Source organism: Vipera ursinii (assembly GCF_947247035.1).
Source record: "Vipera ursinii genome assembly, chromosome: Z".
Taxonomy (NCBI): domain Eukaryota; kingdom Metazoa; phylum Chordata; class Lepidosauria; order Squamata; family Viperidae; genus Vipera; species Vipera ursinii.
The window spans coordinates 109,086,807-109,099,789 of NC_139517.1; the positions used below are offsets into that span (position 1 = coordinate 109,086,807).

The window sequence follows — 12,983 nt, forward strand, 5'->3', positions numbered from 1 at the left end:
TAACGAGTGAAATCACTCAACCGATAAGTTGAGTGTATTTGTACTTTAGTGCTCTGAGAACACTAAAATTACTAACAATTTAGTTTTATTAATGTTAAAAATGATAGCACATAAAACTGAATTTAAAAGTTAATTTTATAAATTAACTTGAAGAGGATAATAGAATTTAAATTAATTTCCAAAAGTTCTAAGATAAAAAAGCATTTACAGTCTCAGTAAATGCTCCCCTACTACATTACAAAGCAAGAATTATTCATCCTTTTTTTAAAAAAAAATAATCCAGGGGACTTGAATGTTTCTGTACATAATACAACCTTCATACCAAGCCAAAAATTTGTCAAAACAAATGGCTGTGCTTTTTGTACTTAGATTATGGCTTAACTAGTATTAATAAGGCAATGCAATATAAAATAACAGAGTTAAAAGTTTAAGCAATCTATTTCTCTAAACAAGCTAATATCCTATGACATTTTAAAAATATACATTGTGATATTTATTTTAAAATAGATTTTCTGTTTAAATTATGATTAATTCACACTCATGAAAGCAAACATTATAAAATAAAACAGGAAACTCTCTGAAATTCATTTGCATAATTATGCAAATAGTTAACTAGCTGTAGTACTTTATAAGTTTATTTTAATGCCATTTTTAAAAAAATCCTAGTCCTTGGTTAACAACCACTCGTTCAACAATTATTTAATGTTACAATAGCACTGAACAAATAATACTTATGACTGGTCCTGGAACTTTTGACCATCCTAGCTCTCTGCATTCACATGACTGTAATCTGTGTGCATGGCAAACAGCTCTCACTTAACTTGACAGTCTGTTTACAAGCACCTGGGACTTTGCTATAGGCTTCCACATTAACTTTGGTCATTGGGAGCCTGCATGATTGCAAGGACTGCCTGGTTTAACAACCTGTGAACTAAGCGTAACAATGACAATGGGGATTGCAGACATTGCCATGATGCATTCATGTGATACCACACTTTACAAGCGCATCTTTCAACAACAGAAATTCCAGTCAATTGCTAGTATTTAAAATATCATTTACTAAATGCACATTAAAACTATATAAATTTTATAAAAGTTGCCTTTTGCAAACTCAGGTATATATTACAGTTATCTTTTATTTCTGCTAGGGCTGATATAATTGACCAAGTAGGAATATTTTAAAGTCATAAGAGCCATACAATGCAGTAATCACATCAAGAAATTGGTGAAACTAGAAGAAAAATGAAGTTAAATATTGCAGATAAAGAATAGTTTATCTCAAATTTGAAGTCAGTGAAGCTTATGTCACGAATACAGCATGTCTGGCCTCCCCAGACCTGAAGATGTTGGCATAAATTGAGATACATTTTGAAGTACATTATTACCCGGTTACCGTTTGTGGAGGAAGAAAATATCTATAACAACTTAATTTCCTGGCAAATAATTTACCTGTGAAATATGATTAATAGAGGATTCCATTCTCCGTAGTTGGGAGGCTTGGATATCCAAGAGTTGGAGCACATTGTTGGCCAATGCATTGATCTGGTAAGCAACACTGGCTAAAGATTGGGTCGTATATGCTTTGGTCTCTTCTAATGCTTTCCTTTTGTCTGGAGCCTAAAGAATGAGACAAGAAAATGAAAAGTTTGTTATTTTTTTAAGATTCAGAGAGGGATCAAGCATGAACTCTTAACAAATTAATCAGTTACTGATTGTGCTTTAATATATTTTATAGAGTGAGAGTTGAACAAATACTTAGGCACATATAATCTTTTCAAAACATTTTGGTGACTCCAAAGAAAGTATCCCACAATTGTGTCCCCTAGAAACACTTTACAATTCTCTTCACAAGGAATGGGATGTATGAAACACACAGGCTAATATTCTTGGAGTGTACAGTATGTTCCAATCAGACAATTCAGAAACAGGAAAGGTCTCCTGCAGAATAGTGCACACCCAGATAGACAAACTGGTTATTCAAATGGAAACAAGGGGGGGGGAACTAGCAATACCGGTATTATATGCAGTTTTGGTTGACTATTACAGAAGAATTTTAAAGACTTTTTTTACACAAGCTAGTTAAACTCTTACTATTTCATAGGAGCTTATGAATTTCAATACAAATAAAAGTATATTCAAGGTACAACTACAGGTAGTTCTCAGATTACGATGGTAATAAATGATACAGACATAAAGCACAACTACATAATTCCACATTGTTTACCGACAATCATCCCGGGCAATCCTGATTACTGTTGTAACCCAAGACACAAAGGTCATTAAGCTGCAAGAGATAGGACTTCCAGATAAGGAGATCCTGGGAGAGCCAGCACAGGCCACATGCAAATTAGAGAGCCAGGATAGGCTAAAAGTTGCAGGAGGCCCTAGGAAGACCAATGGGGGTGATGCCTGGCAGGCAAGTGCTAAATGGCCACTAGATCTGATAGCTCCAAAAAGGTATTAGGAAATACAAGCCAATGAGCTAGGAAATAATTAATCTGGATGAAATTATCAAGCTAACCCTTGCCATATTCCAATATCTTGGTCTAAAAAAATAAGATTTGCTTGCTCCCACAGGTGGCAGCACAGCAAACATTACTTCTCCCTCTCCCCTCCTCATCTACGTGCAATAAAATTCCTCTTAGTGTTTTATTGAAAGAAAAATAAACAGTACTGTGTGCAACTGTGCAGTTCTCCCAATTAGCCTGAGGGTTTTAAGAGACTTAAGATAGCAGTTCTCAACCTTTTATGGCCTGTGGTTAAAATGTTTCATTCCCGAAATGTTACCAAAAGTATTCCAACATTGTTCCCACTTTATCAGATGAATTCTATACTAAAAAATACCCCGCAAGATTATTTGATTGAAAAACAGTCAGAATATTTCTAGTAAGATTAGCACAGCATCAGGACATTTCTGAGGTTGTAATATTTCAATCTTGCAACATTTTGCATACTTCTAGCTTCAAAAACATAGCCGTCAACTAAGCAGTGTGCGGCACCCAGTATCTTTTTTTTAAAAAAAAAACATACAGAGAGGCTTCTTGATTCAGTATCTATTCCCCTGAAAACTTCAGTAATGGAAGCTGGTGATTTGCTTTGCAGTTTTGTCACCTTCACTTTTTTAAGCTCAATGTGTTTAGTTTTTTTGTTTTTGTTTTGGATCAGAATGATAGAGCAGGGAACTTGATAGGCACAAAGAGTCTCCTGTACACCATGTAGGGATCCAAGACCTAAACACATTGAACAAATTCTTAAAATGTTTTTGGAATTGTAATATTCATAAGGTTCTTAAATCTTCACATTTCAGTTGAAAAGAATGATGGTCATATATCAAGGACTTGTTTTCAGAATCATTAGTACTGAACACAAACCGTTGAAACAAGACACAACTAAGAAAGGCGTGAGGGAAGAAGGACTCCATTTCCTTTTAAAGTAGTATTTCATATCCATAAGAGATATTCTTTTGAGGGATGAAGCATTACTGTTGACAGATTGAATAGGCAAATGGAAGATGAGCTGCTAATAGAAAAGGTGTACATTCTGTGCAAGGAAATGCAATTTTCAGCTACTGTACAAACAAACTTCTGGGTTTCCTGATTTCAAAACTTGTAAACCTTAAAAAATTCCTTTCACCCTTTCAACTCTTACCCTAATTAAGTATCATTAAATCTGCTCAGTGGGTTAGGATGCTGAGCTTGTCGATCAGATGGTCGGCACTTTGGCGGGTCGAATCCCGAGTGCCGCGAAACAGAGTGAGCGCCTGTTACTCATCCCAGCTTCTGCCAACCTAGCAGTTCAAAAGCACATAAAAATGCAAGTAGAAAAATAGGGACTACTACAGTGGGAAGATAACAGCGTTCCGTGCGCCTTTGGCAACTAGTCATCATCACATGATCACACATGATCACAGAGATATCCTCGGACAAACGCTGGCACTTTGGCTTTGAAACGGAGATGAGCACCGGCCCCTAGAGTTGGAAACGACTAACACACATGTGCGAGGGAACCTTTACCTTTAAATCTGAATAAATTTCCCCAACCTAAGTATCCTGCAGAGGTATGGATTTGAATTTCCTGGTTTCCCATTATTGAGAAATCTGGGAGTTAACATTCATACATCCTGATGGTGTGCAAGTGTAAGAAAGCTGATTTAGAGACTAAGTCAAAAAAAAGATACAGACAATAAATGTTAATATTGGTAGCAAGGAAAGCAAGAGAGAGTGTTGAATGTTGCTAATCATTTGCAAATTTGAAAATCTGTAAACTCTGTTCTTACATTTCTTAAAATACTAGTTTTTAATTTTGCCAAGATTAATAAATATCAGTCCACAATCTTTTCATCTGTTCTCCAAGGACCTGTGTGGTCTACATAACTTCAGTTGTAACATGTGAACAAAGATGCAAGGCATGTCTCAAACCTAATATAGCTAATAGTTTTTTCTCTAGGGAAAAGATATAATTCTTATTTATTACTTTGTTCTAAAGGCAGCTTTGTGCAACCTGAACCTTAACTAGTAAGGCTGTTTAGATCTACTTAACTACATGTATATCTAACTCTTGGGAAGCATATTTTAAAAATTTACCTTCATACCAAAAATAATTTTACATGTTATTGTACATTTTTAATACCTTTTATATTATTGCTATAGTCATTTTCTTTATAATAACTCTATCCTGCCCCACTGTTTTAAAGCTCTGAACCCTGTTAAAATTATACTAAAGAAATGTAATTAGCCTTCAAGGATGACATCCTAGCAGCATAATTTCCTGCAAAATATTTCTACAGAACATTTTATAGAACATTTTAAAGAGGGGGGAAAAATACAGGTAATCCTGGTTGGACACTGCATCACGTAAGTAAGTCTATTCATGAGAATACCAGTAGTATTCTCAACTCAGCCCAAAATTTTTGTTAAGTGAGACATTTGTTAAGTGAATTTTGCTCCATTTTACAACCTTTCTTGCCACAGTTGTTAAGTGAATCACTACAGTTGTTAAATTAATGACACAATTATTAAGGGAATCTGGTTTTCCTATTTCCCTTTGCTTATCAGAAGGTCACAAAAGCTAATTACGTGACCCTGGGACCTTACAGCAATCATAAATTGATAGGGCTCGCAACTTGGGCATCCTCCTGGACTCACGACTCAATTTTAAAGACCATATAGGAGCGGTGACCAGGGGGGGCTTTTGCCCAGGTTCGCCTGGTGCGCCAGTTGCGACCCTATCTGGACCGAGATGCCCTACACACAGTCACTCATGCGCTCGTGACCTCCCGTTTAGACTACTGCAACGCTCTCTACATGGGGCTGCCCTTGAGGACCACTCGAAGGCTTCAGCTGGTGCAGAATGCGGCCCCGCGAGTTGTGATTGGGGCCTTCCGATACTCTCATGTAACACCTCTACTCCACGAGCTGCATTGGCTCCCGATTGCCCTCCGGGTGAGATTCAAGGTGCTGGTGATGACCTATAAAGCCCTAAATGGCTTGGGTCCGGGATATCTGAGGGAACATCTGCTGCCGGCATCAAGCTCCCTTCGTCCAGTGCGCTCCCACAGGGAGGGTCTTCTCAGGGTGCCACCGGTAAGAGATTGCCGGTGGACGACACCCAGGGATAGGGCCTTCTCAGTGGGTGCGCCTGCCCTTTGGAACCAGCTGCCAGTGGAGCTTAGGACTGCCCCCGACCTCCGTTCATTCCGCCGGGACCTGAAGACCTGGCTCTTCGAGCTCTCTGGCCCAGGCTGAGAACTTTAATTTTAATTTTAATTTTAACTGGGGTTTTACTTATTCAGGGACGGATATAATTTTTTAAAATTTGTTTTTAACTTTTGTATTTTTGTTTTTAATCACCCTGTAAACTGCCCTGAGTCCTTCGGGAAAGGGCGGTATATAAATGTAATAAAATAAATAATAAAATAAATAAATAAATGTGAATCTGTTCCCAAGCATCTGAATTTTTACCACGACCATGGGGATGCTGCAGCCATTGAGTGAAAAACGGTCATAAGTCACTTTTTTCAGAGCTGCTGTAACTTCAAACAGTCACTAAATGAACTTTGTAAGTCGAGGACTACCTATATTGGATTTCATGTCGTATATTGTAGCCACTAGTTGTTGTTTTTTTTTTGTCTCAGTATTTCTAAATTGTGTAATTGTACAGATAAACAATTTTTGTAATCATGTTGGGGCTTGCATTTAAGCCAGGGGTGTCAAACTGCCGGCCCGCAGGCCAGATGCATCATCTGGAAGCCGCACCCATCTCAATGCCGGCAATGGCAAAACTGTCCCGATACGTTACACGACGTCACGTGATGTCGCAAGTTTGACATGTCTGATTTAAGCTTATACAAATTTAGTTGCATTGTTTTTACTGCTTTATTTGTTGATTAATCTGGTTATATTTTATGTCTTTGTTCTGTGTATTTACCGTTCGTTTGAAAACATTTTTTTCAAAGCAATTCTCTATATAGACAAGTGTCTAGGAGTCTCTGCAGGGACTGTGGAACAAACAGAATGATAAATTTACCAGCCCATAGTAACTCCTTTAAAGGTAAAACTGAGAAGAAAGTAAGTGTACCAGTTTACAAGAGAAAAGACAACAGGAGCTTCTTTCAATAGACATGCTGTAAGTTCTGATCTTTACGGAGCAAATAATGACTCCATACTGACAAAACAATGTCAGTTTATGTCCCCCACGGAACAACCATCCTTGCTTTATTTTACAGTACAGGGGTAGGAAACCTGATACCCACTTAACATTGTGGACTAAAAAGTCTGGGTGGAGACATTTATGGGGGCAGCAGACCAAACCACTTGGAAAGTACCAGGCTATCTCAAGACGAAGAGTTGTTCTATTTGCTTGAAGAGGCTTCTTTTGTCTTTTTAATCCAAATTGTACAAATCAGTTATTTATGGATACTTTTAAAAATCCAACTGGTTAATTCATGCTGATTAAAACAGCTCAAGTCATATTAGAAATGAAAAAAAAATTACAACATCTCTCTTTATATCTTTTCACCAAGTAATCCATACTGTTATGAAATTTCCAATTTCAATGTACGTTGGAAGACATGAAATCTAATTCCTCCCAACCACAATTATCAAAGCAAGAGATTTTAGGAAGATTGTACCGTTAGACTACAGTAGCAAAAAAAAATGAGAAAATATCCTGTGGCTTTTTTAAAAAAAATAACACATTTTATTAAATAGACATAATCTGTTTTGAACTAAGTCTTTATAATAAAATGCACTAGTCTGAAAAGGTCTTACCAGATTGTGTAATTGCTTTGGACAATGAGTTTTAAGAGGCACTGAAGAGGAAGGAACTAAGAAGACCCATAAGTGCTCTACAAAACAAAAGAGAGCTAATCACAGATATATTTGTCTATAAAATTACAGGAAGAGTAATTACTGAAAGCAAGAAAGGACAAAGGAGAAGTCAGTTTAGAAATAATCAAGCATGAACAAAAAGAAATGCAACTGAAAAATTATTGTTGTTTTAATAAAAATAAGTAAGCTATAGTAAGTCAAACAAAATCTATGGAAAAAAGTAGAAAAAGGTAACGATGGTTATATTTCTCTCAGACGTTTTCCACAGTTGTGCCAACCTCAAAATTCAAAGATACAGCTTTACTTTTGTTCATTCCGCCAAAATACAAAATAAAAATAAAACTATCAGGAAGTAAGAAAGGAAGTGATAGCCTCTTAGCCTTGTGGCAGGATGATGATCACGAGAGCCGCAATTACTCACTGCTGGGAAACAGAGCTGAAGTAATTGGGATATTCTCTGTTGTATAAATGTTGGGCAATCATTTACATAAATGTCATTAAGAAATACATTTTTCTAGTGAAAATGTCCTTCTTTCCTTCCTTCCTTCCTTCCTTCCTTCCTTCCTTCCTTCCTTCCTTCCTTCCCTCCCTCCCTCCCTCCCTCCCTCCCTCCCTTCTTTCTTTCTTTCTTTCTTTCTTTCTTTCTTTCTTTCTTTCTTTCTTTCTTTCTTTCTTTTATATTTCTCACTGACACTGTGATCGTCTCCATATGGCAAATAATTTATTTGGCTACTTGCAAAAGTTTTGTTGCTGTGAATAAAATGGCACTATATTAGTTGACTTTTCTGACAAATTAGCTGAAGTAGCCAAATATAATTATTTCCAGCTCTACTGCGAGAAATCTTGCTTTTTTCCACAGATAAAAATGCTGGGCAAAGAGCTAGAGCCTGTTTCTCAATCTTGGCCACTTTAAAATATGTGCACTTCAACTCCCAGAATTCTTCTAGCTAACTGGCTATGGAATTCTGGGAACTGAAGCCTGCACTTAAAATAGTAATAACATAGCACTAAATTTCATATAACACTTCATAATGCTTTACAGTCCTCTCTAAACAGTTTACAGGGTCAGCATATTGCCCCTAACAATCTGGGTCCTCATTTTACCAACCTCAGAAGGATAGAAGGCTGAGTCAACCTTGAGCCGGTCAAGATTGAACTCCTGGCAGTGAACAGAGCAGCCTGCAATACTGCATTCTAACCACTGTGCCAACATGTGTCATGACCAAAAGTTGCAAAACTGTCAGAGTCTTTAGTTTATATTTCCTTGGAATGCAGGAAGAAGACTAAGGCACACAGGTTTACCTACCCATCGAATTTTTCTATGATCCATATACACAGCAACCTGACATGCCTTTGCAACTCAAAGCTAGAGGAACTTAAAGATCCACATGGGTTTTATCCTATGTCTGCCTTGTTTCAATCATGACTTATTAAATAAACCACAAGAAGTTAGCTACATTACAAAATTAGGCATAGTTTACAAAAAAGACTGCCTGCATTTTTCCAACATGTCAACCTAAAAGTAAACAATCATACTGTGGCTTAAGATGTTGGGTGAACCTAATCAGCGTTGGTCAAACCACACTGACTCACATCCATAAAAGAGGCCTGATGTAATGCTGACCTACCTCACTGCATTCCTCATAAGAATTCTATCAGCACTACTTCAAATAAAATTTTAAGAAAAAAAGACAAATAAGCAATTCCTTGTTTCTAAACAATAGTGACTAATTTATTGATTTTCTCACAACACGTTCCAAACACCTTCTACTGCACAGCTATGTTCCGCAGCAGTAATTCTTACAAATCCTAGAATGCAGATTGATGCCCATTGCCCATTAACTTTAAAGGAAGGCTGGAATCACTGTGAGAGAAACTATTACAGAAACAAAAACAAAAAAATGAATGGGTTCTCCATTTCTTTTTCCTAATCTTAGTGTGCTTCCTCTATTCCCACTCTGTTCTCCCTCTCTGAAGGAAATCCACCTTATGGGACCAAGAAGAAAGGCGTACTCTGTGGCGCCTCCCTCCCTGTGGTACATTATACTTGAATATATAAGACTGGCCCCCAATTTGATACTCTTTTGAAAGACCCTGCATATCTAGTTTTGCCAGTGGGTCGGAGGATTCCAGGGTAATACAGAGCCTATCAAGTGGTTTGTTTGATTGTTGTACCAGAGGAGTGGTTAATTGGATTTTGTATTTAGGGTTTTACTTCCTTCAAACAAAGGAAGTAAAGTGGTCATATAAATTTTAATAAATAAAGTAATAAATTTGAGTCTTAAAATTTGCAAGAAATCCTTTGCTTGACTGCTACGGAGAGTTCTTCATCAATGTCAGCCCTATCAAGAAGAACACACTAAGAAAGAGACACCATGTAGATCTAAAGCTAGTTTTATTAGAACAGTTATATGGTACAGAATCTGAATGTGCTATTTTTCCTCCCTCTTCTATCTTCATGAGAATTGGACTGGGAGAGAAGGTGCTACCTGAGGTGTTTTCCCAGACTGTCCTTTTGGTCAAATAAGTTTTGTTTATCTGATGATTGCCTTGGCAGTGGCTTATCCTTTTTAATTAAATACAATAAGTGGATCTTTCCTTTTTATTAAGAACAATATTGCCTTCCTATAAATAGGCTCTCCCTATGATTTATCAACCACATAGTGGGATTGGGCTGCAATCCTTCAGGCTGGGGATAATGAAAAGCCTTGTAGCATAGTTGTTCAGACATTAGGCTGGCGAGACTCAGTTTCAAGTTTTCACTCTACCTTGAAATGAACTGAATGGCTTTGGACCAATCACTTTTAAGTCCACCAGAGCCAATGAGATATAGAAATGTAAAGCTGTTAGCTAGTCTGTAACCACGAATCTCCCAAACTGAAGCAGACTTAATTTTGAAATAGGTAGGGAAAAACACTAAAGGGCGATATGGATTAGTGGAAGAAATAAGAGAGCATGAATTGTTATTGAAATATTCATCTCTGATTCTTCCATGAGTCACTGGTGTTCACCCTTACATGCTCAGCAATTGATTCATATCACTCGGTAAATTTAGCTTTTCATACCAAGGAAGGGTGAGCGGCCAAGCTGCCCCTTGGAAAAACTGGGAAGTGGAGGGTAATCGTGAGAAGGCATATGGGTTAACTGATGAGAGATAGGAGTGAGGAGACTGCTAGTGGCTAAATGTCCACCCCACTGCTCCAGAGGAAAATGCCTAGATATCATTTCTTATGGAGCATAGCATAAACTGAACCCACACACTTTTTACTGAAAGCTTCCTTTCAGGATGGTTGTGAGGCTGCAAGTACAATGCTAATGTATTGGATTTTTCAAACTACGTTTTCAGTTTATGTTCAGCTTAATCTCAGCTTTCCACCTATGATCTACAATAATGTGTCCCAGAGGTTTAATTATCCCACTCACACTAGATAATGTTTACCTACTATGAGCCAAGAGTCCAATTTGCAGGAACTATTAAGAACTGTACATCCAGACATCATTTAAAATAATTACAGAAGGGCTACATATAGAATTTTATATGAGGAAGCCCATTATTACTATTATTATTATCCATAAAGCTTTTAAAGATACTTAGCAAGAACTCAACCTTGCTGTGTGCAAGTCAATTGTTAAACGATGCAAGGAAGAAAGCTAGGACAGTCACCACAACAACAGCCACAGAATTTCTCTGAGAGACAGAAAATTATATTGAGCAAAAGAGAACAAAAACATATGTTACTTGCTGCTATTCTTAAAATACTGATTGCAAAATGGGAGGAAATTGATCAAGTTGAAGAAAAAGACATGTGAAAATAAAGGTTTGGTGACACTATGGAATATTCATAATTTTAAAAAATGTTTTTCCAATTACATGAGAGCAGCTCATAAAAAAGTAATTCACATATATTGCACATAATACTTCATGACTCTGATGTTGACAAACCATATAACATGGTGACAATCAACATTCCACTGGAACCTATATGAATTTCACAGGAAAGACCCAAATCTTTATCCCCAGTTGATTTATACGCCACTTTTCCTTCAAAACCCAAGATGTTGTACACATTACTCCCTCCTCCAATTTTTCTCAATAGTGTTCTTCAAGATAGGGTTGGTTGGTTGGGAGGGAGGGAGGGAGGGAGGAAGGAAGGAAGGAAGGAAGGAAGGAAGGAAGGAAGGAAGGAAGGAAGGAAGTAAGTCAAAATAAATTATTTTCTATGGGTTAGGCATAAGAAATGTCATAAACCAGGGATTGCTCAGTCCTGATCTACTACACAAAAGTCTACAAACTAGAATTGAGCAGAAACAATGGATAAGAAGTATCCATACAAAAGGAAAATACATGAGCCTGAAACTTTTTAGTTTTTATTTCTGAGCCATGGTGGCATAGTGGTTAGAATGCAGTACTGCAGGCTACTTTTGCTGACTGCTCGCAGTTCAACAGTTCAATTCTTACTGGCTCAAGGTTGATTCAGTCTTCCATCATTCTGAGGTCAGTAAAATGAGGACCCAGATTGCTGGGGGCAATATGCAGACATTTGTAAACCCCTCAGAGAGTGCTGTAAAGCACTGTGAAGTGGTATGTAAGTCTAAGTGCTATTGCTATTGATATTATTTCGAATGATGGGGGTCCATGTTTTTCAGGAAGAGAACCGCATGTGGCTCTTTTCCTTCTGACAACAGTAATCCAAAAAGAGTAGAACCCTTTTAAAGTAATGAGTAGAAATAACATAAAAGCAATATTTTATTCCATTGAAAGTTAAACATAATTATACACATACACGTATAATACAATTATACTTATAAAGAAATAAAAGTGTGTGTATATAAAAATATAAATCTATACATGTATTTATATGCATTTCATATAAATAAAAGTAGATTTAAACAGTTCACAGTCTCCAAGCTTCTAATCTTTTAATATTATAATTCAGCAGCAACTTCTAGAGAACTTAAGGGGCTGCAGAAAGTGAAGAGGAACTAAAGAGCCTCTTGTTGCGAGTGAAGAAGGAGAGTACAAAAGTTGGGTTGAAACTAAACATTAAGAAAACCAAGATCATGGCATCCGGCCCTCTCAATTCCTGCCAAATAAATGGGGAAGAAATGGAGGTAGTGACAGATTTTATTTTCCTGGGCTCCAAGATCACTGCAGATGGGGACTGCAGCCAAGAAATTAAAAGACGCTTGCTCCTGGGGAGGAAAGCCATGGCAAATCTAGACAGCACACTAAAAAGCAGAGAAATCACCCTGCCAACAAAAGTGCGTATAGTCAAGGCTATGGTCTTCCCAGGTGTAATGTATGGCTGTGAAAGTTGGACCATAAGAAAGGTTGAGCGCCAAAGAATGGAAGCCTTTGAACTATGGTGCTGGAGAAGACTCCTGCGAGTCCCTTGGACTGCAAGGCGATCAAACCGGTCAGTCCTAGAGGAGATCAACCCTGACTGCTCTTTAGAAGGCCAGATCCTGAAGTTGAAACTCAAATACTTTGGCCACCTAATGAGAAGAAAGTACTCACTAGAGAAGATCCTAATGCTGGGAAAGGTTAAGGGCAAGAGAAGAAGGGGACGACAGAGAATGCGGTGGCTGGATGGAGTCACTGAAGCAGTAGGTGTGAGCCTAAATGGACTCCAGAAGATAGTAGAGGACAGGAAG

At 37.6% G+C, this 12,983-nt stretch overlaps 1 protein-coding gene across 3 annotated transcripts in view; it reads right to left on the bottom strand.

Moving 5' to 3' along the window:
- ABI1 (abl interactor 1) overlaps positions 1-12,983 on the bottom strand; it is a 95,342-nt gene that overhangs the window by 57,071 nt on the left and 25,288 nt on the right. For all 3 annotated transcript variants that reach the window (XM_083376193.1, XM_083376192.1, XM_083376191.1), the window contains exon 2: positions 1,450-1,617. In XM_083376193.1, coding sequence (XP_083232319.1) covers positions 1,450-1,617 — 168 coding nt within the window. The remainder of the gene's footprint in view (positions 1-1,449; positions 1,618-12,983) is intronic.